This window comes from Adiantum capillus-veneris, chromosome 23 (assembly GCF_014529385.1).
Source record: "Adiantum capillus-veneris isolate H3 chromosome 23, ASM1452938v2, whole genome shotgun sequence".
NCBI classification, from domain to species: Eukaryota; Viridiplantae; Streptophyta; class Polypodiopsida; order Polypodiales; family Pteridaceae; genus Adiantum; species Adiantum capillus-veneris.
The window spans coordinates 110843990-110870899 of record NC_140953.1 but is presented as its reverse complement, the minus strand read 5'-3'; the positions used below and the strand labels follow the sequence as shown (position 1 = coordinate 110870899).

Below are 26910 nucleotides of genomic sequence, written 5' to 3'. Positions count from 1 at the left end.
TTGAAGCCGATGAGTACACGCGGGACTTGGACATGGCTTTTGCCAAGGTCCGCGAGGCTTTGCAGAAATCTCAAGAAAGACAAAAAAAGGCAACAGATCGCCATCGTCGTGATTTGAAATTGAAGAAGAACGATTGGGTGCTCTTACGTTTTAGAGGGGGAGCCTGATGAGCAACCCGAAGTGGAAGAAAACCAGGAGATCCTTCTTCCCGAACAGATATTGGCACATAAAGACAGAAAGATTAAGGCTAAAGTGATAAGGCGGTTCTTGGTTAAATTCAAGAACTATCCTGCATTGGATGCGAAGTGGATGGAGGAGGAGGACCTAGCAGATACTCCTCAGATTGTGAATCTTTACCTTGAAGCTTTTCGTTTAGCATAGTCTATTCCAAATGGAACCCCGAACTCAGCTTGGGTAAAATCTGGTGCAGTGGGTATGCACAAGAGGGGAGTTGCTCCGCTCCTTTGTCAACAGATTGCCTCGATTTTTGATACTAAAGTCATTGATGTCTCTTTGAGTTTCAGGGATACTGTGAGCTGACAGTATTCTGTTGTATGACTTTATGAACTGGAATTCCCGATAATATGATACTGATTTGTTCTTGACTTGTTTAAGTGGAGAAACTGATAGACAAAATGACTCCGGCATTTTGGTCTGAATGATCTCGATAGACATGGTTGCAATAGGGATTAGTCAATCAGGCCTCTATGAGGTCCTGAGTGGATCTAGATGTGATTGCTAATTGCGTTGCCGATAAATCATGGTCTGAGATCCGAATGAATTTTGAATGTGATTTGTCATGTGATGTCAAGTGATGTCATGTGATGTCGTGTGATGTGACTGTCGATTGGTACATGTGCTAGATGTGTTTTCCTAGTGCGTCCGTACTAAGAGTCAGTGTCTGCTAAGACAGTTTATGGCTTCTGTCTGTTTTGTAGGCATAATCGAGGGCGATTACAATGCTTTCGAGAGGGGGGTATGTCACAAACTGGTGAAGTGGTTGCCCAATTCACACACACACACACACACACTACTATTGAAAACAGCCCGCTGAAAATGCAGACGTGGCATGCCTGTACAGACTGGCCCGGAAAATCCGGCGCAAAACGCGGGACTGCACGGAAGGCAAGCTTTTGCGTGGGCTGCTTTTTCTACGCAAGGAGCTCGATTCTACGCAAGTTCTTGCTTTATTTTAAGAGAGAGAGAGAGAGAGAGAGAGAGAGAGAGAGAGAGAGAGAGAGAGAGAGAGCCTTGATGCTTTAACTTTTGGCATCCCTTGTAAATCCTTTATAAGTGCAGTTGGCCTCTCACTTCTCAAAGCATCTAGACGCAAAGTCTGAGAGTGAGACCCAACCACTCTATTGTACTTTGGCAACAGATTTAATACAAAAAGAAATACCGAAAGGGGCGCCAGTCTATGGGGCCAATATCTCTAGGCACGAAACTCCGCCGGGCCAGTGTTGAATCAAATTGTGAACTGTTTTGAAGTGAATTTATGTCGTGTCGCGGTAAAATCTTTGACTTGGAGTGTCCAAGTGTGTTACATTTCTTGGCGGTTGGGACACCCAAGACTGCTGCTACAATCGCGGAGTTCCCCGGAGTATTGTCCTTTAAGGAGGATGTACAACAGATTATGCATGCCCTACATTTATTTGGTTTGGCAACAGCTGGTGTCAAGTTTCATAAACCCAAGTTATTGCCTTTAAAAGAATTCGATTGGCACAAGCTTCTCTTGCTAGGGGAAATTGGTCCTCCTCACGACATAGTACATCATCTGGTCTATCCAATTGACTAGAATGTCTCTGCGGACACAGAAGTTAGACTGGGTGCTCCAAAGATTGCAATTAAAGCTAAGCTATTGGAAATTGTCAGTCTGGCATGTACGTCTCAAAATTGTCCAATGCATTATGATGGCCTATGTACAATGCTATTTACCGCTTTTATCATGGTATCAGCGGTGCCTTGGGTCTCTTATGTCTGACATACTGGAGCATTTCTAGTGCACATCCTCCCATAAGAAAGCGTTGCAATTTTTATCTATGGATAAGTTATGCACACCTAAGTGATTGGGAGGGCTTAATATTTAATTTATGTCTCCATGTTCTCGCCAAGAAAGCCATGCTCCTGCCTGTTTTGGTGGAACAGCAATAGCCCTGGATGCTTATGGTGTCACATTTACGTGGTGGTATTGTCGCCTTCCTTTGGTCACTAGCACCCTTCGTATTGGGATGTCATCTTTGGGCAGCTTGATGGTCATATTCCAAGATGTCCCTTTACTTTGTCTCTTGGTGGTGATTGAAAGGCTTTTACCTTGCACTTGTCCTCACATGGTCGCCAATCCTCTCAGGGTAACTCCCTCCGGTTGGAGAGCATTCACTGGAGTAAGTAAAGCGTTCTCTCACTTTCATTCAGCACTCTCCTCGACAAGCATATTTTCTTTCACACAAAGGGTGTGCCAGGTGGATCAAGTGGTGGATAACTCAAGGCAAGTTCTCTCCTTTCCCGCTGCCGCTCTCAAGCTCTTCTTCATCTGTTTCTAGAGCTCTGTTTAGGCTTGCATCGTTTTGATGCATAGGCCTCTTCGCTTGTATACTCTTTTCTTTGTGGTGGGTTTTCGTCTTCCCGAGGTTTCCCACAATTAAATATCGACTGACAAAAAAAGATTGAAAGAGTGTGTGTGTGTGTGTGTTGGGGAGGGGGGGGGGAGGGGAGGGAGGATGGCTTGGTATCGTTTTGTCATGCGGATCCAAGCAGTCACTAAGGATTGTGGTTTGTGGTACATGGCACCGGTTGAGAGACAAAGTGCAGGAAGATAAGGCGACTAGTCAAGCCTTGGAAAGTCTTGCAGACACTAGACGGCCTACTCAGTCGGAACAAGAGGAACCATGTGCAGCTAAAGCCTCTTTGATGCATAATAACGGGAGGAAACTTGATAAATGGAAGGTTAGATCAAGACAGTATACTTTTATGGATAATGGCCGTTCATCGAAGCAGCTCTTTAAGCATCTGCATCATTCGAGGCAATCTGTATCTATGAAAAGGGTTAAGGTCGATAGTGGGCAATGGACGGCCAATAAAAGTCAACTGGAGGAATTTATGGTGGATCATTTTCAACGGGTTTTTGCAAAGCATGATGCCCCCTCGAGTGAGGTTTTGCAAGCCAGACAGCTACTGCTATCATATGTGCATCCTATATTGACAATGAATGATGCAGTTACCCTTGAGGCTAGTTTTATTGAGGTTGAGCTGCATGACAGCTTGTTGCATCTTGGTCGTTGGAAATCTCTTGGATGGGATGGTCTTACCATTGAATTTTTCCTTCGCTTTTTTGGGAGCCCCTTAGCAGCCTCTACTTTTCATGATCAATCATGCATGGACTACGCAATCTCTGCCGCCGCAGTCGTAGAAAGAAGGATTGGTGAAATTGTTGCCCAAGCAAACATTATGTGAATACTTCTCACATTGGCATCCCATCACGCTTATGCCGGTCGTTTACAAATTGTTGTCAAAAATGATTGTTGCTCGTATTAATGATCATTTGTTCTCAGGCATACATCCGGCTCAATATGAATTCATCCCTCGTCGACAAATTATGGATAATATTGCTAATGCTTTCTTTGGAATTGAGTATGCAAAATATACTGGACAGGATGTACTTATCATGCAGGTCAATATAGAGAAAGCATTTGACACTGTTCATTGGGACTTCATTGCTCAGATCATCATAGCTCTGGGCTTTGGTTCCAGAATGCGTCGGGTGGTCTATTTTCTTTATGAGAATAGTCAATCTGCTGAAATTCTTGATGGTGAGCTAACTCGGCTATGGGATCTCGATAGATCGATTAGGCAAGGCTGCCCTTTGAGTGCTATGTTGTACACTATTGCTACACACCCTCTGTTGTTGTATGTGGATTCCTTAACCGTATCAGGACATTTACATGGATTGGAACTGCCGTCTCGTGCTCATTTTGTGGCGCAAGCATATGCGAATGACTCCATGTTTTGGCCTAGAAATAGACCTGAAGATGTTCAATGTATCATGGAAGCACTGCATCTTTATGCGTTGGCTGCAGGTCTGCAAGTGTAATTTTCGTAAATCTAAATTGTTATCGTTGCATCAAATGGATTGGCACTCGGTATTATGGCCAGGTGACATAGTGAACCCTGATCAAATTGTGAGACATCTTGGATATTCATTGGCTTGGTCGATTAACAATGCAAAATAATTGGACTGGGTTGAGAACAAATTGAGGTCTAAATTGCACTATTGGAAATTATCTACTTGGCCGTTACATGTAAGACTCAGAATAGTACAGTCTATTTTGCTGACATACATGCAATTTTTCCTACCTATGTTGCATTGGCCACCTCGTCGTCTTCGAGCCTTGATGTATACTATACTAGAGCACGTCTGGTCTACTTTAAAAAGGGTCTGCGTTTGCTTACAATAGGTAAGTTATGTACTCCAAAGCATTGTGGTGGTCTGAATATTCTGCATTTGTGTTCTCAGGTAACAGCAACAAAGGCCACTTTGTTGTTTGTGTTGGTTGAGCAACAGCAGCCTTGGGCGCAAATGTTTGCGTTTCAGAGCTCTCATGCGGTTGCTGCACCAGTTTTTGCCCATTGGCAGCCGTCATATTGGGATGTGGTTTTTGGTAAGTTTGAAGCCACAATACCTGGATGCCCCTTTGCTTCCAGTCTTCTAGAGATTGGAAATTGGTCACGCAAGAATTGTTGTGCCATGGTAGAGATAATGCCTCTGGAAACTCGCTTCGATTAGAAAGTTTACATTGGAGTCGAGTTTTTGATCAAACTCTTGTTCAACGCTCTCGTAGACAGGCTTATTTTCTCTCCCAGAAAGGTATTGGCAGGATAATTGATGTGACGGATGCTGATGGACTGGTGTTCTTGTTTAGACAGGCTGCTCTTATCTTTGGGCTTGGGATGCACTATAGGCGCATGTAGGACACCATTAAAAATCTGGTTGGTTCAATATCTCTTGTTCCACAACTGGTTATGGAAAATCGAATTTGTGATTGGTGCTACGCTGGCTCTTCCTTCTCTTTGATTTCTGCACGGAAAGTGTACTATCATTTGCAGTCATCCTCCTAGATCCACGAACACTGTAATAAGGTATGGAATATGAGCAAGAGTGTTTCATGGTGGGGGAGTAGAGTCATGAAAGTGTGGCATGCGAAGTTGCCTCTGAAGGAGCGACTGTTTATGTGGAGATGCATCGTTGGGGTTCTCCCAATTGGCAAATTCTTGCGATCTAGAAGATTGGCCTGTTCGCGATGTGTTCGATATGGTGCAGCCGTTGAGAACATTTCACATTTATTGTGGTCTTGTCCTCGTACGCGGACTGCATCTCTACAGCTCTTCGCATGCGTTTCCCTGGCACAGCTCTTCGCATGCGTTTCCCTGGCATCCATTTTGGTAGACCTTTCTGGATCTTTGCAGTACTTCAACAATTTCTTCCGTCGTATGCATACTTTTTTGGCTGGGTCAGATTCTGGGTGCTCTGGACGATGTGGAGAACACGTAATTCCCTCATGTTTTTTTTTTCCGAGAAAAAGATCCTTCTATTAGTTAATGAAAGCTGCCCGTAGGGCTACAACCACCTCTGCAAGAGAGGGCTACAACAAACATGATGGGGAGACTCTCCCAATGAAAGAACAACATATGTACAATGAGGCTAAATCAGGGGATGGGAGGAGGGAAGAGACACACAGGTAGTCGGTAGTGCCATCTGAGCACACCCTGGACAATGGTGTAGAAAGGCCCAGGGCACCGGAGTCGAAGAAAAGCCTCGCGACGCTCCAGCATGCGGTCGGAGCTGCCCTGAAGTCCCTCAAGCCGTCCTCTGAGAGTATGGATCAGCTCTAGCCAAAAGTCACGAACAGTCTCTGCTGGGGGCACAGAGCGGGCCTCAAAAATGCGGAAAAAGCGGGCCCGCCAGATGAACCACAGTGTCAGGCCACTGATGAGCTCCCAACACTCCTCTCTCTCACTACACTCCTATGGAGTAAGCTCTATGGCAGGCTGGAGTGTAGGACGCCCCCCCTGTATCACTATCATCCTGCTAGTGGAGGATAGCTCAAACTGAAGTGGCGGGCCCGTGAGAGTGGACCAAGCCGCTGCCCCCCAAGTGTACTGTCTAGTCGTGGAGAGAGTCTGCATCAGCCTAAGAACTCGTAGCCACACCTGCTGGGCCGAGGGACAGTCCCAAAGACTGACGCTAACTCTCCACCAACTGGTCACAGGCTGCACATGCGGCCGAAAGACCACTATGAACAAGCCAGCTCCCTACTGCTATAGCTCTGTGTGCAACCAACCACTGGAACAAAGTGACACACATCGACTGTCCGGAGTCCCACAGCCTCTGCCAAAAGGCTGCCAAGAACTCGACTGTGAGGCCCTCCTCCTCCCAATGACGTGCTGCAGCGGGGCGGGCCTCTCTCTATGCTACAAGTATATGACGTCCAAGCCGAACAGTGTACTGAAAGAAGGGGACTCCTGGGTGGTCTGCAGAAGAGAAGGGGTCCCCCCATAGCCACTCACCAGGATCCCACTGTACTCGTGCCAATGGACAGCACTCCCAAGCCCATAGCCTCCAGTGTCCAGTCTCAAGAGCTGCTAGGTCAGGGTCTATGACGCAAGTCCTCCCACAGATGCCCACAACTCGGATCCTCTGAAAACAGCACTCTGCTACCTGCGGGGCCTCTACTGCAACTCGCTATAATCGTCCCCCACCTTGAAGCTCGAAGAACAGGGCTGGGACTGTCTCTAAGCAGGCCCTAACTTAAATGAGAACCTCCAATCGTGTGAAGGCTCCCATCCACCGGGGTGCTACTGGCTCGAGAGGCGTGAGCCACTCAGCTGGAGAGGACCAAAACGGTTCCCCGTGGAAACCCACTGCTGCTGAGTAGGCACCTGAGGGCCACTCTGAGTGTCAGGCTGACGTTGTGGCCCCTGGCGTCGGCGGCCACGGGCCTGTTGCCACCCCTCCTCCACTGGAGCCCCGGGCTCGGAGGGTGGCTCTGCATCTGTACGCTGTGCCGCTAGCTGTGGTTGCGGGCCAGCCCTGGCAGGCTGAGGCTGAGGCTGTGGTGCAGGTCGCGGCCTCCTCCGTGGACAGGCCTTCGCTAGATGGCCCATCTGTCGGCAAATGAAACACTGGTTCGGGAGGCCCGAGTACTCCACACTCTGTCGAAACCAACCCCCGCTCACCTGAGGTAAAAGGATAACCTTCGGGAGAGTGTGGGTATCTCTGACCAAAACTCGAACGGAGGGAATGCCAGCCGCCTTGGTAGCTACTGATGCTGCCGTGAGAGGTGTCTCCAGGACAGTCCCAATGGCGAAACCGATCCTGGAAAGAAGTGGTAGGTACTCTCTCTGTAAACCCAGAAAGCAGACTGAGATGGGGATGTCTGCCTCCTCTACTAGAACATCCGAAGCTAGGTCAAAACCATGTCGCCACTGTCGAAAGTGGGCACGTGAGGCTCGGATGACCAGTGGACTCATAGCTATGACCTTGGACGCCATCTCGGAGGACTCAAACTCGATCTAATAGTACCCCCGTCCGAGAATCTAGACATCCAAAATCTTTCCCACCTCTGCAAGAAGGTGGGCCTGGAGAAGGTCTCGCAGCTCTCTTCTACTAGGTCGGGTGCCGAGAATCTTGCAAATGATTGAGGTCGCCAGCAATCGCTCTACCTCGGCGGCAAGGCTCGCTTGCTCAGTAGGCGAGAGAGCAAGTCGAATGGTGGGCTCAGCGGGGTCGGGCGAGGGGGCTTCTGGCGAGTCCCTCTGTGCCGAAGCTGGAGCCTCCATCTGTGTCTACTACTGTGACGTAAGAAGAGGACGACGGGAGGGTGCTGCAAAAGGGCACGCCAACACTGCTCCAAGGAGTTGAAACAAATGCCGAAAGTGCCGAATCTGCAGGGAGTAACCAAGGCGGAGGGCCCAAATTGACGGGCAAGCGGGCCGAGTCGGGGGGGGATAAAGCGGGCTGGGGCAAGCGGGCCAGCGGCGAGAAAGCTGGGGCTGAGGGCGTGCGGCGGCAGCAGGGGCTGAGGGCGGGCGGATGGGCTGGGACAGGGCAGCGCGAGGGGGGGGAGGCAGGGGCTGAGGGCAGGCGGAAGGGGACAGGCGAGCGGGGGCTGAGGGCAGAGCAAGGGAGGGCAGCGGGCAGCACGGGGGGGGGGGGCCTGGGTGGCGATGGCGATGGCGCAGCGAGGGTGGGTGCACAGCAGCAGCGAGCGCCTTGTTTGGTATAATTCCCTCATGTTTCAACAGATTCAAGTGGAGTATGTTTCCTTCTTCAAGACATCTCTCCGACAGTGTCTCCGAGTTGCCTATGACTTGGACGAGCTTCCCGCTAGCCATTTCGAGCTCTACTTTGACTGTTTCTGATTTCCTCTTTGTAGTATTTTTCATGGGTTTTCCTCGTCTTGAGGTTTCCCATTGGTAATTCAATCTGACATTTTTTTTTTAAAGTTTGGGGGGGGGGGGGGGGGGGGGGGGGGGGGTGCGACTTAAGTTTTTCTCATGGCTCTGAACAAAAGTCTAAATAACTCAATTTCACTCTTGCGCTTAAATGGCTTAATACCCCTCAATCAGGGGATCACTATGTCCAACAAGAGACCACAAGCAAACCATTTGCACAAAAACTTATACAGTCAAGTTTCTCAAACTTACCCTCCATGGTGAATCATTTTCCAAAAGCTGGATTTCTTTCATGTCCATGTACTCATCTTTGTGCTTATTCTCAGTGGGTGTTCTCATGGGCCTCATTGCAAAAAAGGCCTGTCTAATCTAAGATCAAAGAAACAGTCAAAGTTCAGACAGACTCTGCAGCTTGGGTGACTACTTGGTATAGGGAAAAACATGCACCAGAATTAAGAACAAATACATCTAGAGTGTTCTACAGGCAAGACAACAAAGGTACCTAGATGAAAATGTTTAGCTTAATCACACTCACTTTGACTTTGTCAATATTTGAGGCAGCCGACAACTCGTCCATTGAAGGATTTCTCCCACTGAGCTTGCAAAACTCCTGACAAATAGTTCATATTCAGTCTTCACCGTGGATTAACGTACATTCACGAGATAGAAATAACCAAGAAACAAACACCAGCCAGTGGATCGAAAAAAAATCTGAAGACATCTCTAGCAAAATTATGGACTGAAAAGTAGCTGAAATACAATCTGTGAGATTTAGCAAACAAGCAAGATATGATTGACATGACTGCACATTTTGCCACCTGCCTTCCAACCCCAGTATTTAGTTGTCATATGCAATCCACATGACGGCACATCTGCCAACTGGATTCACACGCTAGTTTGTAGTTACTGTACTCTACCGTGCCTAGAGTACAACAATTGCAACCATGGTTTACTGAGATATTGTTACACCGAGGAGCAAAAAAGACAGCCACCATCCAATAGCACCCCTACTTGGGGTAAGAATCCTAGGATGTAGCATGTGCACCAATAAGACTAAGCATCCCAAACCACCAGCCACACCCCCTAAGGATGCCCGTGTGCCACAATAACATATTGCCGCTCTGCTAATGGGGCTTGTACCCCTCTAAGTGGCTGACCACACTAGCCAATGCGTTCGCACTAACATGCCCTTGAACCCATCTCAACCATGTCCCCAAACTAGATCCCTCTCCTATTGTACACAAATGGGCACCACGTGCCAACTGAAAAGAACAAATTGAGAGAGAGACGTTTATCACTTCAAACAATTGAACAGAAAGACAAAGAGAATCCACACGAGACACGGAGTGGCGGAGTTCCACACCCAAACTCCAGAGGCCCCAAATGATGGCGCCCCTTTTGGTATTTCATTATGATACTTCAACAAGGAACAGCTATATGGCTCTGCTTTGCTTCTCCACCTTGTAGAATGCTAGAGAGAGAGTCCTCACTTCATATTTAGAGACCCTTGGCCATCCAAAAGCCGTTTACATGAAAAGCATGAAGTCTAAAAGCATCTAGTCCAAAACCTGGGCGCCAAAAGCTGCCAGCAGAAATCATGCAGATCCGTACAGCTGCCACGTCAGCATGTCAGTGCGAATTGCGCGCACGCGTACAACAGGCTGCCACATCAGCATGTCCACACAATTTCTTGTGTGTGTGTGTGTGTTATCCTGGCCTCGGTTGCGCTTGCAGTCCCTCATGTCCAATATTTTAGAGCATTTTCGGTGGACCTCGTCTAGCACGAAGGGTCTTCGGCTGCTGTAACCATAGTCACAAGGGACGCATTCCGGGACGGGGAACGGGGGTCGGGGGACGGGGCTCAAATGGATTTTTAGTGTAAAAAAGAGGGTGGGACAGCAAGTGGGGACGGAAAAGTGGGGACGGGAAGCCCGAAAAAGGGCATCCCTTGTTACTATGGCTGTAACGGACTTGGACACTCCAAGTCAAGAATCAACCGCGACAGCACCAAATAACCACTTCAAAACAATTCACAGATCACAATAGATTTGAACTGGCCCGGCGGAGTTCCGTGCCTAGAGATATTGGCCCCAAAGACTGGCGCCCCTTTCGGTATTTCTTTTTGTATTAATCAATCATCAAAGTACAAGAGAGCGGTTAGGGTTTCACTCTCAGACTCTGCGTCCAGATGCTCTGAGAAGTGAGGCCCTCACCACTAATTTAAAGGTTACAAGGGATGCCCAAAAGCAGAGCCCCAAAAGCTTCAAAGCAAAAGCAGATTCTCTCTCTCTCAATGAGAGTCAGTAAAAAGCAAGTTCTCTTTTTCTCTTTCTTTCTCCCAAATCAAAGCGAAAAGCTGAGATTTGCGTCGCTCAAAATTTGCCCCCAAAAAAAAAAAAAAAGGCTCCGCGATTTTCGGAAATTAGGGTTTCTAGCAGAAATTAGGGTTTGCAGGAATTTTAGGGTTTTTGGCAAAAATTAGGGTTTCTGTTGTCCACCACATCATCACTTTGTGACAACTGCTATCTATGGACAAGCTGTGTTCTCCCAAGCGGCTTGGAGGGTTAAATATTTTGGACTTGTGACATCATCTTTTGGCTCGAAAAGCTATGTTGTTGCCAGTTTTGGTGGACCAGCAGCAACCCTGGGCTCTCATGGTCACACATTTGTGTACGCACATTGTCACCCCATCTTTTGGTCATTGGAAATCGACTTATTGGGATGTTGTTTTCGGGAAGCTTGAAGGACACATCCCTGGATGTCTCTTTACTTCTTCTCTCATTGTTGATTGGAAGGTTGTCACTTCGCATTTGGGTTGGAACGGTCGACAATCCTCTGCGAGTAACTCCCTTCGTTTGGAGAGTCTGCATTGGAGCAGGGCCTTCCCTCCGACTTTGGTTCAACGGTCTCCTCGCCAAGTGTATTTTCTTTCCCAAAAAGGAACCTATCAGGTGCATCAGGTGGTTGATGACTCGGTTATGTTCTTTTGTTCGCTAATGCAGTGTCCCGCTTTCGGTTGGGTCTTCACTATTCTCCTCTCTAGCGGGAAATTCAAAGGATGCTTGTTGATCACTCACCCATTCCTCCTTTGGATGTGGACTCTCGCTTCTCTGATTGGAATTTGGCTTCTACCAGATTGGACTGCATCTCAGCTGGCAGTGTCTATGCCATGCTTCAGTTTGATGTATGGATTGTGCATCATGGTAATCAGCTGTGGTCGCTTTCCGAGTCATCCTTGTGGTGGCAACACACATTGTCTTGCATTTGGCAGAGTCATCTACCTTTGAAGGAGTCTGTTTTCTTGCGGCGCTGCTTGGTGGGAGCTCTACCTGTTGGTAGTGTGTTACATGCTCGGCATATTGCGCCTTCCCGCTGCCTCAGATGCCTTGAAGTTGAGGAGACCGTGCCACACTTGTTGTGGCGTTGTCGCCACTCCAGAGCCTTCATTCGGCAAGTATCGACTGCTCTTCGGCTGCGTTTTCCTTCTGGCTCTTTCCACAAACGCTTTTGGCTTTTTGGGGTGCTCCAATCACCGCAATCTCAGTTTGCGGTGTTCTTCACCTGGGTCAGATTTTGGACTCTATGGGCCATCTGGCACCATAGGAACTCCTTAATGTTCCAAGGCACTTATGCTGACCCCTTTGCCTATTTCAAATTATCTCTTGGTCAAGCACAGCATTTTGCTTATGGCATTGGAGACATCACTCTTGATACCTACAGGATTTACTTTGACTGTTTCTAGCCTTTGGAGCCTCGTAGTGCTCCGTTTCTGTATCCCTTTCTTTTTGTGGGTTTTCCTCGCTTTGAGGTTTCCCACTTCTAAATTAATCAAAGCATATTTACAAGAAAAAAAGAGTGTGTGTGTTTTATTTTTAGGTCCCATCGGGAGGGGTCCATTAATTGTTGGGGGTTAGGATTAAAATCCAAACCCATTTTAATAATTGGGCCACTCAACAAGGATCTGTAAGTTGGTGAGGACTTCTTCATCCACTTCTGCTAGGGTTTAGGCCCCTCAGTGGGGATCTGCAAGTCGGCTAGGGTTAGGGCCAGGGAGTCCTAACCCTTTGGGTCTTCAATGGCTTGACACGTCAGCAATTTGTGACATCCCCCCTTCTTGTAAGAAGAGTAATAGTCCGTAATTATATCAGCAAAACAACTCAAGTTAGCTCAAACATATCCAAGGGTCATTTCGAGGGTCAATCCCGAGGGGTCATTCAGTTTTCTCATTCCATATGGGAGCTCTTGGTATTCTGGAGTAGCAAAATTAGCCATCACACCCAGATCGTTGAGCTGTAACAGGTGTCTTGATGCAGGCAATCTCACCCAATAAGGAATATTCAATAGTTGGCACATCACGATGCAACAGAAATTCATATATATGCATGTTACAAGACACAACAAATAGCATTGCTCATCACTCCTCCCAAACAGACGGTCTTAGGCATGAAGCTACTCAACGACTACCTCCTCATCCCCCCCGCAAATAACCTAAAACGGTTCGGGCCATGAGTTCGAAGGACCGATACAACCGAACGCTCCCCAAAATGCAGCCTACGTCGCTTGGAGGCTCACAAACACAACTAAACGCTCCCTTGACCACCGGCCTGCGTCGATCAAAAGTTTCAGACAAGAACACTCCTCCTAGGAAAGCCTGCACGCTCCCCAAACTGCAGTCTGCGTCGCTTGGAGGCTCACAAACAACTAAACGCTCCCTTGACCACCGGCCTGTGTTCAGATGTTTCAGACAAGAACACTCATCTTAGGAAAGCCCAAGCCGAAGATATTCAATAGACAGCATCAAAAACCAAGCATTCTCAAATAGGCACCAAAACAAGTTCAAAACAATTCATTTCTATTTCAAACAAATTTAGTATTGTCAAACGAAGTTCAAAAAGTACCTTAATACAATTCAATCTTGAAATCATTCGAGGTTGGTTTCTGCTAGTCAAATTTTAAGGACAATTGGCTTGTCATTTTGCTGCAAAGTGACGGTGAGATTCCGAATCTGGATGGTCACATCGTTCTTGTCGTGCCAAGGCATGCCCAAAAGAGCATCACAATTGCCCAACTTCATGATGTGAAAATCTGCTTTGCCATGGTGTCCTTGGATGGTGACTAGAAGAGCATTAATGAGAAGTACAACTTTTTGAGTTTGCACGGTGGCTAGCTCGGCTTCAAGTTCTCTAGCTTGTTGATCGTACTCAAAATCCATCTGTTTTAGGAATTTGGGATGGATCAAATTTTGGTGGCTCTTGGGTTGAAGAAGATAAGTGCCTTGAAACCATTTATCTTTCCATAATTCTACTTGGACATCGTCATCACAAACATGATTCTAAGCATGCATACTACTTAAATTTGTTGGAGCCTGCCAGAGCGATGGCCATAAACGTTGGGGACAAGCCCCACCGCAATTCTAGCTCTCTTAGTAGGTGGTTATTCCGGAGGCGTTTTCCCTCTAGTAGGACAATTGTTGTGTGTCCTATCTGGAAGCATTCAAAGCAATGACTTTCCTATAGTAGGGCATCTCGTTGGCGTAGAGTCAAACAAGGTCTAGCTACTAGAGTCGAGGTGTCATGAGAATCCCGAGGAGTGGATGGGTCGCTGGGGTCGAGGATTCTGAGTGTTGATCGGTTGCACTTCCGTAACAAAGTCCGATCTTCCTTAAGTTTGTAACGAACCGCAACATGGTCCATGAGTTCTTGAATAGTATATACCTGTTTAGAGAGATAATATTCTTGTAATGGTAATGGCATTCCAATCGTACAGCGCTTGCATTGGTCCTCTTCCAAGGGAATCATCTTGAAGAAAGACATCGGAAAGTAAACATCAAGGAACCTTTGATTGTAGTCTTTCATGGTTTCCATGGCAAGCATTTTCAAGTTGCCCCATTCTGACAGAACCTGTACCTCGAACAAGAAGGCCATGTAGCTTCGTGCCAAAATAGTCTTGAAAGCCTACCAAGTCCTTGGAGCATGCGACTGGGTAGCAATTGAACTCCACCATTGCATCACATTATCTTTGAGAAATCCCGCGGCTCGAGAGATCTTGGATTCTTCTGTGTAGTCCCCAAGACATAGATGTTCTCAAATTATTGCAGGAACTGCAAGGCTTTCTTCTTATCTTTCACTCCAAAAAACGTGAAAGATTTTAGTAGTTCGCCCATCCTTGAAATCCTTTGGTTGATTTGGTGCAACTCTAGGATGTGGATAATAATAGGGGAAACCATACACACTCCAACCATTGTGTCTGAGCGGTGAGTGGAGGTGGTGGCAATGACGGCGGAGGAGGCGGGGACACTAGGTACACGTCAGGCATTTGAACCATATTCCTGAAAACTCCCCCAATCGGAATCGAAGACTTGGGTAGGTTGTCGATTTGAAGCCCTTGTGCTTTCTGGTGCCGCAGGAGGAGGAACGACCTGCACCAAACAGGCTGCAACTACGAAAGAGTTAGAAGAAGTTTTACCCAATTTGCAAGTTCCTATCGAGGGGCCCGAAGGAACTAGAGTTGAAAACCCTAACCCGCCCAACTTATGGAACCCTGTTGAGGGGCCTAAACACCTTAAAAATAAAGCAAAATCCCCAAATCGCATGGAGATTGATGACGTCCTCGATTCACATTGACTGCTTACGTGACAGTTGTACGGATTTCCGCAATTTGCCTCGGTGACCTTGAGTGCTTGCTTTTGGGGAAGGATGCTTTTAGACTTGACGCTTATCATGTAGACTGCTTTTGGATGTCCAAGTGCCTATAAATAAATTGCCACGAACTCATTCTCGAACAGTTATGCTTGGGAACACTGCGGAGATAAGAGGACCCTCAAACACTATATCTTTTGAAGCATAATAATAAAGAAATATCGAGATGGGGCACCAATCTTTGGGGCCAATACCTCCAGGCACGGAACCTCGCCGTGCCGTGTTGTATCTCTCTCAGTTTTGTTCATTTCATTTCAGTTTCTCTTGCATGTGTTGCATTAGATCTTTGTCTTGGAGTGTACAAGTTTATCACACCCCAAACCCTGGTACCCCTTTCGGTATTTCTTTTATTGCTCAGACAAAGGTACAATTGCCAGAAACCCCTTCTCTACAACTGCAAACACTGCAATGCCAGAAGGGGCTCTCAAAGCTCATATTTAAATGCCCCAAGCCAAAAAGCATCAGATATAAAAAATTGGCACCCTCTAGGCTAGTTCCGAAAATCAGGATTTCCATACAGTTCTATAGATTGTGGCGCCATTTTTTAGATGTCCGTATAGGTGCCACGTCACCATATTTTTAGGTTACAAACTTGTGTGACTTGATCCGGCCACTTTTGAGCACTTAAAACAAGTTCCCTTCAATCGAATAAGCCACATCATCACTTTGTGACATACCCCGCCATTGAAAGAAGAGTAATCGTTGGAAAGGGGGAATGGGGGAACACACCTGCTAGCTTAGGGTATCCACAGCACCCCTATCCTCTCAGAAAACACCTCTGCTTGGGGAGCGTTTCGTTGTATGTTTGAAAACCTCGGAACGACGCAGGTCGATCCCTGGGGAGCGTTCCGTTGTATGCTAGAAAACCTCCGAACGACGCAGGCCGATGCCTGGGGAGCGTTTGGTTGTATGCTTGAACGTCCAAGCGGCGCAGACTGCGGTCTGGGGAGCGTTTGGTTGTACAGTCCTCTGAGCTCATGGCCCGGACCTTTTTAGGTTATTTGCAGGGGGAGTGACGAGGTAGTCGTTCAGTAGCTTCATACCGCAAAACGTTTGTCTCGGGGGAGTGCTCAGCGGCGCTGTTTGTTGTGTCTTGTAACATGCATATGTAACCAATTACTAAATATTCCTAATTGGATGAGATTGCCTGTTCGTATGTAATTTTAGTGCATCAAGACACCCGCGGAAGATCAGTACGATCCGGGAGTGATGGCTAATTTTACTACGCCGGAATATCAAGAGTTCCGATCTATACGAAAGGAGAAGCTAACTCCTTCATAAAAAGAGCAGAAAGGAGAAGCTAACTCCTCGATCAAAAGAGCAGAAAGGAGAAGCTAACTCCTTGATTAAAACAGCCGAAAGGAGAAGCTAACTCCTTGATCAAAAGAGCAGAAAGGAGAAGCTAACTCCTTAATAAAAAGAGCAAATTGATTGTCCCTCGGAATGACCCTCAGACATTTTTGAGCTAACTTGAGTTGTTTTGCAGATATGTTGTAATCGCGGACGATTACTCTCTTTCCAGAAGGGGAGATGTAACAAACTGCTGACGTGTCAAAGCCTAAAGAATGGAGCCAACTTACAGATGTGGCTAAGGGGCCTAAACCGTAAGAAGAACAAGTAACAGAAGAAGAAGTCCTACCAACTTATGGGGACCCCGTTCGATGGGGCCCCAAGTGACATAAAGGATTCAAATAAAGCAGGACCCGCACACACACACAAACTGATCACGTGGCAGATTTTCCGAAAATTGCGCTATCATAATGATGTGGCAAGCTGTACGGAATTCCGTGTTTTGCACTGGCTGATGACGTGGCACGCTGTATAGATTTCCGTGATTTATGCTGGCAACTTTTTGGCTTTACTTTTGGACCAGAAGCTTTTGAGTTTTAAAGGCTTTTTACTGTAACTGCTTTTCAGGCCAAGGGCCTTCAAATATGAGGTTAGGGCTCATTCTCTGGCATGCTTCCTAGCGAAGGTGCAGAGTCTGGAGTTCCGGCTTGTACTATGTTGATGCAATATAAAGAAATACCGAAAGGGGTAACAAGGTTTGGGGCCAATACTCTTTGGGGTGGAATTCCCCCACTCCGTGTCGTCTCTCTCTCTCTTTCAATTCAGTTGTTATTGAAGTGTTAAAAGTCTGTTCAGTCTACTCTTTTTTATTGGCACGTGGTGCCCGTCTTGTGACATGTACATAGTGTGATATATGCGCAAACCATAGTTACCCAGAACGTGAAATCGGAACGGGAACGGGGAATGGCAACATGCATGAAATGCCATTCCCTGTTTCGGATACTCACGTCTGAAACACGGAACGGGAATCCGGAACGGGAAATTGGGATGGGAACGGGGAACGGAGACCTAAAAATGGCCATTTCCTGTTACTATGGCGAAAACGGATGCCATGGTTACAGGCGTGTACATACCTTGCCAGGCAGGCGAGGCCAAGGACGTGGCATCGTTGCATGTTTTACCACATTAAAGAATGTCTATTTTGCTTTAGGAATGTACAAATGTCAAGTGTTTCGAAGTGGAATGCTCGTTTTGCCTAGAAAGTTCAATGCGGGCAATCTCGGCCAAAAAAAGCAGGTTTCGTGCGCGGGCGTAAAAGACGTGTCCATAGTGCTTACCAAGTGGGAAAATGAGATTCAACATGAAATTTGAGCCCAATTGGATTTTTCCCGGCTCGTTTGGGTTTTTAACGGACCAAAAGGGGCATTTTTGGGCTAAAAATGGCTACAAATGGCCTTTTAATGGTCAAAAATAGCCTAAAAGTAGTCAAAATAGCTCCAAATGCCACATCAACGACGGTGTCCTCGTTGCTCAAGTTGTGTGGAAAGTTTTAGAGCCAAGAATGAGCTCATTTGGGCATATAAGCAAGGAGATACAGCCATTCCTTTACAGGGTGCTAATGCAGTCCCGTGCAGCTTCCACTACATGGTTAAGGTTGTGAAGCCTCCAATTAGGGTTTCCCCTTCTCAAATAACTACTTGGGCTACTCCAATGAAGTACTGAAGCTTCCATAAGATAGTCACGACGAAGAATTGAAGCGTAAATTTAGGGTTTTTAACAAGTCGAATGAGCACTGCAACTGTGAAATTGGGAGCGAGGCTACACCTAATCTTCACACACACAAGAATTTCGAGTTGATCTTCGTTCATTTTCAAAGTGGAGCTTTCATGGCTGGAGTTTTGTTCTTTTTTAGTTTGTTTTTGGCTTCAAATCATCTACGCCTTGCTTGAATTTGCTACGAATCCTCACAGTCACAGGCCTGGCACTTTCCTAGTCGCACTGCGCACTTCTTGACACATTTTTGTGTGAACCCGACGTGAAGTAGGCTAGGGTGATGGTTCAAAAGCTTCATTGAAGGTTTCAAACTAAAGCTTTAAAGCTATGGAGCAACAAGAGCAACAGGGGGTTCGGTTTGATCCAGTCACAATGCAAATGTTTCAAGTTGTTGCAGTGTTTATGCAGCAACAGCAAGCTGCAGAAAGGAAGGAGCTTTCCTCAACCAAAGCGCTTCAATCTGTGTTGAAGAAAATGGACCAATTTAAAGGTAAAGATGTAACAAAGTATCTTTGTGGGTATGTAAAGGAGACGGAGCTACATCGAGTGCCCGAAGCAGAGATGGTGCAAAGTTTTGAACTAGCCGTGGTTCCCGAGATCAAAGAGCATGTAAGGGGAACTAGAAATGAGTATGGGGCAACTTGGGAAGCATTCAAGTTAGCCTTAGTATTTCATGGAGGACTCTGGAAGGGTAGCAAAGAGGACTTTTTAGAGTGGGTAGTTCGGCTAAAAGAGGGGCTTTCGCCTATCGAACTACTAAGGGAATTCGAACGCCGTTATGATCAACTTTCAAGGACTGAAAAGGCTACTCTAAGCTCGGAGAAGACAGAGCTCTTCTTGCAGGCCGCACGTAAAGAGATTCAAGAGAAGTTAGAGCTACTACTTGAGGATAAGGATACGGAACAAGGCTTAAAGACTAATTGGAATGAAGTTGAAGACGCAATTTCAATTCTAGCTAAGCGACGACGACGGAGAGACAAGATGATAGTTAATCCTACTCAATCCCCAAGCGTTCCCGAGAGTCCCATAGAGCTTGTTATTGTGGTTCCAAAGAGTGACAAGTCCATTCTAGATGATATTGTCAAGGGAATGCAAGAGCTCAAGTTAAAGCTTACAAGGCTAGAAGAAAAGGGGCAACCATCGGGTCAATCTACAGGGCAACGACCTCAAACTAGAGAAGGCTTTGTCAATAGATGCATATGGTGTGATAGTACTGACCATGGAAGGAGGGATTGTGAAAGTTTTAAAGACGCTTTGACAAAGGAGCTTGTTTTCTTTAAAGATGGCAAAATCCACTTAAGTGAAACAAGTAAGCTCTTGGGGACAAACTTTGGCAAAGGTAGAATGAAGAAACTAGTTGAGGACATGGCTACTAGCCATGCCATCTCAATAGTTGAGGCAGCCGCCTATGGGTTGAAGGTGGAGCCTATAAAGCAAAAAGGAGTCAAGGTTGGAGAAGAGGAATCTAATGGTATTCAAGAGCTATGGCCATGCGCTATAGAATCTGCTATGAAGGGTAAAATGACTACAGAGGTTTTACATGAAGCTGGAGACTGCATTCGGCTAGAAACAGGTTGAACCAACCCTGTAGATGCTTTGTCAGAGCATGCGTACATTGCCAAATGTCAAGCGAATGAGGCCATTGTCGAAGAGAAACGTAGGCGCGAGAATAGGGATGAAGGGCCTTCAAAGCGGACCACGAGGAGTGGAGGTGGAAATGACACAGTGCCTCCTAGATCTCCTTCCCTGTAACAGATGCCTGTCCCCGAAGTGCCTATGCAGGAAGCCTCTAAACACAAGAAGAAAGAAGCAACGAAAGCTAAAGCAAAGGGTTCGGCCTACAAGCTCCAATCCGATATAGAGGCAACGACAGATCTCAAAAAGGTTTTGGAAGAGAAGATTTGAAACAGCAAGGTGGAATCTACCTTGGGTGAGGTCCTTGGTATAGCAAAGCGGGAATTCCACGAAGAAGTAATTGATATCATAAAGAGGAAGCAACAATCTCTTACTGGATCTATACATGTACAAGGCGAAGGAGAGACTTTAAATGCGCAGGGTGTACGGTCTATGGCAAGCAAGGTGAAGAAACTGTTGTTGGATGCTACAAGTCTAGGGGAGGAGTAAAACACGTTCGCTTCTTGGATGATGAAGATGAAGTGGAGACCACTCACAAGAGCCACTACTTGAAGAGTCACTAGGCAAGAGCAACTACCGAGACCCTGGTAAAAGTGGGAGACTTAGAAGAGCCATACATTGCGTTGATAGATCATGGGTCAGAAATTAACCTCATGTCAAAGAGTCTTTATAAAAAGGAAAATAGCCAATCGATATAAATCATGGATGGATGATTCGTGCAGCAAACAACTCATCAGGGGAGCTGTACGCAGCTTGTCCAAATCTAAAGGTGACTATAGGGGATGTGAAAGATGACCAAAACTTCTTTCTGCAGGAGATGTCTGCATACCCTCTTATCCTTGGGCAACCATATATCACTACTACTCGCATGGAAACCAAGCCAATGGACGATGGGTCAGCTTATGCTAGGATAAGAAGCAGGGACGGAAAGCGCGCAGTACAATTCCTTACTATTTGTATGGACCACGAAAGAAACCGTAAAAGTCTTAGAGAGCAACCCTTGCCAAAGACAAACAAAGAGTTCAAGGGACTACAGGGATATGAGGGGTTTTCGCCATGCACCATTGTAGAGCGGGATTGCAATGGTACAAGAAGAGAAATGTTCTCGCATGATGTATATGCAAAGGAAACATTTTCTACAGGTTTTGTAAGATTAACAACCTATGGATCTATTGCTTTTACAAAGTGTGAGGACTCAAAGCGGGGTGAACGACAACATGTAAATAGTGTACAAAGAGGTTTGCAGATGAATGGTTTGCTAGAAGATGGTGAATGCATTGCAGGTGTGTTTGATGAGTGTTCGTTTGTGGATACTATGCAAGACTTGGAGTCTTTAGTAGATTGCAATTTGCGTATGGGAAGTGAGGTCGTGAAAGTATGCTCAATAGAAATGTACAAGGTCATTGAGGATTTCAAAAATACTCAATGTGTTGATGTACGAGTGGAGACTAAGTATAAGTCTGTGGCAAAGAAAGTGAAACCAGTGGCATTACCTCTACCAAAAGATTGCACAAATAAGATGGAACAAGCTGCTTTGCAACCTAGCCTTCGTGACCCAAGCAAGATTGGACACAAGTTCACACAGGATTCTTTGAAGGAGTTAAAGGTTGGTTGCGAGGATAGTTTGACAAAAGCTTAAAAGATATGCTTTGAAGACATTCTTGCTAAACACGGAAAAGCTTTTGCATTTGAGCCTTATGAGATAGGGTGTGTGTTGATCCATCCATTGTTGCTCCTATGGTGATCTTCACTATCCCTCATGTACCTTGGAACTTGTTGCCTATTCCTGTTCCAAAGGCTCATTTGCCAAAACTCATTGAGTTGCTTAATAAAAAGATCAAGATGCTCTTGGAGCCTTCTTGTGCTCCATATTCAAACAGGTGGTTCACAGTTCCGAAGAAAAATGGTTCTTTATGCTTTATTCAGGATATGCAACCTGTAAATAAGGTGACAATCAGAAATGTGGGTATAGGGCCAGTTGTCGATGAGTTTGCAGAGCCATTTGCAAGAAGGGCAATATATTCTATGGAAGATTTGTACTCAAGGTATGATCAGTTCCAACTAGCAATGGAAAGCAAGGACCTGACTACCATGAGGACACCCTTGGGTTTAGTAAGGATGTGCACCTTACCTCAGGGGGCAACGAATTCAGTTGCACATATGATGAATGGTATGAACAAAGTCCTACGTGACTTTATACAGCAAACTACAATGCCTTTCCTTGATAATGTGCCAATCAAAGGATGTGATGTAAGTGATATAGATGTGGCTCTGAACTCGAGGGGGTGCCGCAAGTATGTGGCAAACCATATCAATGATTGTTATAAGATCTTGTCAAGGTTGGAAGAAGTGAACCTTACCTTGTCTGGCCAAAAGTCAGTGTTTGGTGCGAATGAAGTTCTAAGTTCTTATTGTAGGACATATGTGTGGGCCATATGGTAGAAGGCCTTGTCCTGCAAAGATTGATGTAATTCAGAAAATGAAAGGGAAATGTATAAATGTCATTGAGGTTCGAAGGTTCTTAGGTGCATGTGTTTTATGTTATCTGGATTCCGCATTATGCACATGTGGCAGAGCCTTGGTATCAGCTTTTGAGAAAGAACCAAAAGTTTCAATGGGAAGAAATGCATACCCATGCCATGAGAAAATTAAAGAATTTATGAATGTGGAAGATATGTAATTGTGACAGTGGATACTAGCCACGCAGGAATTGGATGGGCGATTGGGCAAGATGATAATGATGGCAAGCGATATGTGGTGAGATTTGGAGCAAAGGTTCTAAGTGCTCGTCAACGCAACTATCCACAGGTAAAAAGAGAGTTATAGAGAGTAGTCACAGCTTTGCAATGTGACAAAGAGTATTTGATAGGAGCAAATGTAATAGTGAAGACTGATTGTCTACCCCTTCTTGGAATGATCACAAGCTGCTCAACTCCCAGCATTGCTATATTGAGATGGATTGCCTACATAAAGTCCTTGAATCCAGAATTTAAGCATATTGCACGGAAAGATAATCCAATTGCGGATATGCTTTCAAAAGCAAGGTATGAAAATGAAGAAGACATGGTTGTTGAGGGCGATGATGTAGGCACATAGTTCTATAGTATCTCTCATGCCAAGGGTGATCATGTTTGTCTGTCAAATCCACTAGAGTCATTTACAGAGGACCTATATCAAGGTGACTGGTTGCTCATTGGACGCTATCTGATCACTTTGACAAGGTAAGAAGGGTGGACTCATCAAGAGTTCAAAAGAATACGGAGAAAGACCTATGGATACTTTTTGAAAGATGGGTACTTATGAAAGCGTCCAAAACAAAGAAATGGAATGCCGTTGAGAGTCGTGAATGATAAGGACGCTCAAAATGAGCTTATGAAAAAGTTTCATGAGAGTCTTTATGCTGGACACAGACGTCCACCTTTACTAAAATGAAAGAGAGATAATGGTGGAAAGGTATGTACAAAGATGTATCTCACTTTGTGGAGTCTTGTGAAACATGTCAAATGTATTCAAATGTACGTCATCGTAATGGGTTGCACCCTACTTACCCATTGGCCATGCATTATAAGTCGGTAGTAGATCTTGTTACAATGGCATTGGGCTTATGGCAAATGAGATACATAGTGCTTGCACGGGAAGATTTAACCAACCAAGTTGAAAGTCGTACTCTAAGAACAAAAGGCCAGAAGAGGTATGTAAGTTCCTCTTAGATGATGTAATAGCCGTTCTTGTTGTGTTGGGAAAATAACAGCGGACAGGGGTGAGTTGGATGCTGACAAAGCAAGGGAGTTTTTCTCTAGGTTGGGCATTAAACTTGCTCTCACTACTGCATATAGGTAAATCAGAGAGTGTGCATCCTCCTACCATTCAAGCTTTGGCTAAGGCGTGCAAAGGTAAAATGGGAGAGTGGCCATGGTTATTGCCTTATGCTTTATGGGCTGATCGTACAACTCATAGCTCAGTTATTACTGGTTATATGCTTTTTGAGTTTATGTATGGTCAGAAACCTAAAATGCGAATTGAGGATGTAATTCCAACATGGAATATATTGCCTTGGGAAGATGGAATGAGTAGGGAAGACCTTCTTGCTTTGCGCATACAATAGTTAGAAAGAAGGTCCCAAGATATTGAGATTGCAGTAGCACGATTGAAAGATGCAAAGTTGAAGAATAAAAACAGATTTGATAAGAGACATAGACTCAGACCTAAAGCTATTGAGGAAGGTAATTGGGTGTTGGTGTATGACAGTAGTCTTGACAACCAGCATTCAACAATAAGAAAGCTTTCAAAGAGATGGTTTGGTCCTTATGTGGTTCAACATGTACATGGGAATGCGACTTACACCTTGCATGAATTAGATGGGACAAAAATGAAGATTCCCATCGCAAGGAAACGAACAAGTTATTCAAAAGAAGAGGTGATACAGATCCCTTTGATTCACAAGAAAGTCACAATGAAGGCTCTGATGAAAATGTTATGGATGTGGATGAATAACAAGAGGATAATGCGTTAGATTTTGTTGCAAGTGATGACGAAATTGATATGTATGTTGACTTAAATGAAAACTGAACCTGCAAAAGATATGTGTGGCAGATGCCGGAGGATGTGCAGGTTAAGAGGAGGTGGATGTCGTGCCATGGCACGTGCATATTGTAAAATTACAATATCTACCTCACTCTCAATGCTTTTGTTATGTGGGACCAAATGCTATGATGTAAATAGTGTGATATATGCGAAAACGGATGCCATGGTTGCAGGCGTGTACATACCTTGCCAAGCAGGCGAGGCCAAGGACGTGGCACCGTTGCATGTTTTACCACATTAAAGAATGTCTATTTTGCTTTAGGAATGTACAAATGTCAAGTGTTTCGAAGTGGCATGCTCGTTTTGCCTAGAAAGTTCAATGCGGGCAATCTCGGCCAAAAATAGCAGGTTTCGTGCGCGGGCATAAAAGACGTGTCCAAAGTGCTTACCAACTAGGAAAATGAGGTTCAACATGAAATTTGAGCCCAATGGGATTTTTTCACAAATTTAGGGATTTTTCCCAGCTCGTTTGGGCTTTTTACGGACAAAAAGGGACATTTTTGGGCTAAAAATGGTCAAAAATAGCTCAAAATGCCACATCAACGACCGTGCCGTCGTTGCTCAAGTTGTGGGAAGTTTTAGAGCCAAGAATGAGCCCATTTGGGCATATGAGCAAGGAGATACAGCCATTTCTTTACAGGGTGCTAGTGCAGTCCCGTGCTACTTCCAGTACATGGTTGAGCTTGTGAAGCCTCCAATTAGGGTTTCCCCTCCTCAAATAACTACTTGGGCTTCTCCAATGAAGTACTAAAGCTTCCATGAAATGGTCACGACGAAGAATAAAAGCGTAAATTTAGGGTTTTTGACAGGTCGAATCAGCACTACATCTGTAAAATTGGGAGCGAGGCTACACCTAATCTTCACACACACAAGAATTTTGAGTTGGTCTTGGTTCATTTTCAAAGTGGAGCTTTCATGGCTGGAGTTTTGTTCTTTTTTAGTGTGTTTTTGGCTACAAATCATCTGCGCCCTGCTTGAATTTGCTACGAATCCTCAGAGTAAGAGGCACGGGGCTTTCCTAGTCGCACTATGCACTTCTTAACACCGTCGTCGTCGCCGTTCTCATCGTCTACAGTCTTAGATCCACATTGCATCATAGCCTCGCAACTTGCATCGGCATCTTGTACCAAATTTGTGCAATAAATAGTAGACCACTCCCGCCATAGAGAGTGGGGCCTTCGGAAGAGAGTTTGACAACTTTTCTGGTGTCGTATTCTTCTCTCTCTATCTCTCAGTCTCAGCACCTTCATTCACAGTGTCATTCACTTTGTTTGTGGTCATTTGCACTTTCTCACTAAAGGAACGGAAGGCTCTCCCTTCCGTAAGTAAAGCGCACCTTGAGCAAAGTTCGGAGCACTCATCTTGAGCAAAGTTCAACATTCACTTCCGCTGCACCTTACATTGGTATCAGAGCTTTGGCAGTGTTCTGTATCGCTCAAGGAAAGAACCACAGAACTTTTTTTGTTTGTTGCGGTCGCACGTAACCCAAGTCCTCTTGGGCGTGTCGATTCCTAATCATGTTTTTGAAGAGTGACAGGAAACCCAAGAAAGGAGGGCTTGTCCAACCTCTTCTTGTGCCTCTTTTCACTCATTGAGAGCGGACGTGCACTTAGCGACCGGCCAATCGACGTGACGGGGGAAAAAGCAACCTTGGTGTGAGCGCAAGGCCTCCAAGGGGTGCACCCGCGGAAAAGAGCAGAACTCAGGTAAAGAGAAGATCCTTCTAGCACAGATTGCAAGCGAAAGAAGAACTGTAAGAACCTCAAGAACCCCAAGACCCTCAAGAACCTCAAGAACCTCAAGACCCCCAAGAACCCAAGAACCCAAGACCCACAAGAACCCAAGTTCCTCGTGACCTTAAGAACCAAAGATCTCACTGTATGGTCATCACCCGTAGCGGAATGGATACTTTGCATGAAGGTGATGGGCATGAAGAAGGTGAAGAAGAATTTTCCGTACCAGGAGGTTTTTCTGACCCTCCCCCTTCCCCATCTACGCCTCGGTTTGCACCAAATCCTATGGAGGCTTTGGTCAAGTCGATGATGGACATGATGGCACGACAAGAAGCGACTCATGTTGCCTTGGAACGCGAGAGCGATGAACGAAAAGAAAGAAAAGCAGAAAGAAAGGCGGCTATGAGCAAGCGCGCTTGGAAGCCGAAGACAGACGCAAGGTGCAGAGAGACATGCGCATGCAAGAGTTGGTTTGACAGGCTCTCACCTCGAGACCCGCGCCGGACAAAGATGTTGGTGGTTTATCAAGTGGCTCACGCCGAGATTTGGACTCCAACAACCCTGTTACAGAGAAGATCGAGTTCAGTAAGTATGATGGTAAGATGGATGCTACGATTATTCATTCTTGACATAGTTACTCGGAACGGAAATGGGGAACGGGAACTGGAGGGTCCGGAACGAGACGGGAACGGGGAGGAGGGGGGGTTGGAACGGGAACGGGGCCAAGGCCGGAACGGTCAACTAGAGTG

At 45.8% G+C, this 26910-nt stretch overlaps 1 protein-coding gene across 3 annotated transcripts in view; it reads right to left on the bottom strand.

Moving 5' to 3' along the window:
* The window catches only part of LOC147428365 (uncharacterized), a 164327-nt gene that overhangs the window by 64313 nt on the left and 73104 nt on the right, over positions 1–26910 (bottom strand). For 2 of the 3 annotated variants that reach the window (XM_086497181.1, XM_086497180.1), the window contains exons 8-9: positions 8984–9058; positions 8701–8817 (exon numbers count right to left, since the gene is read on the bottom strand). In XM_086497181.1, coding sequence (XP_086353307.1) covers positions 8701–8817; positions 8984–9058 — 192 coding nt within the window. The remainder of the gene's footprint in view (positions 1–8700; positions 8818–8983; positions 9059–26910) is intronic. The other variant, XM_086497182.1, reaches the window with a different exon arrangement.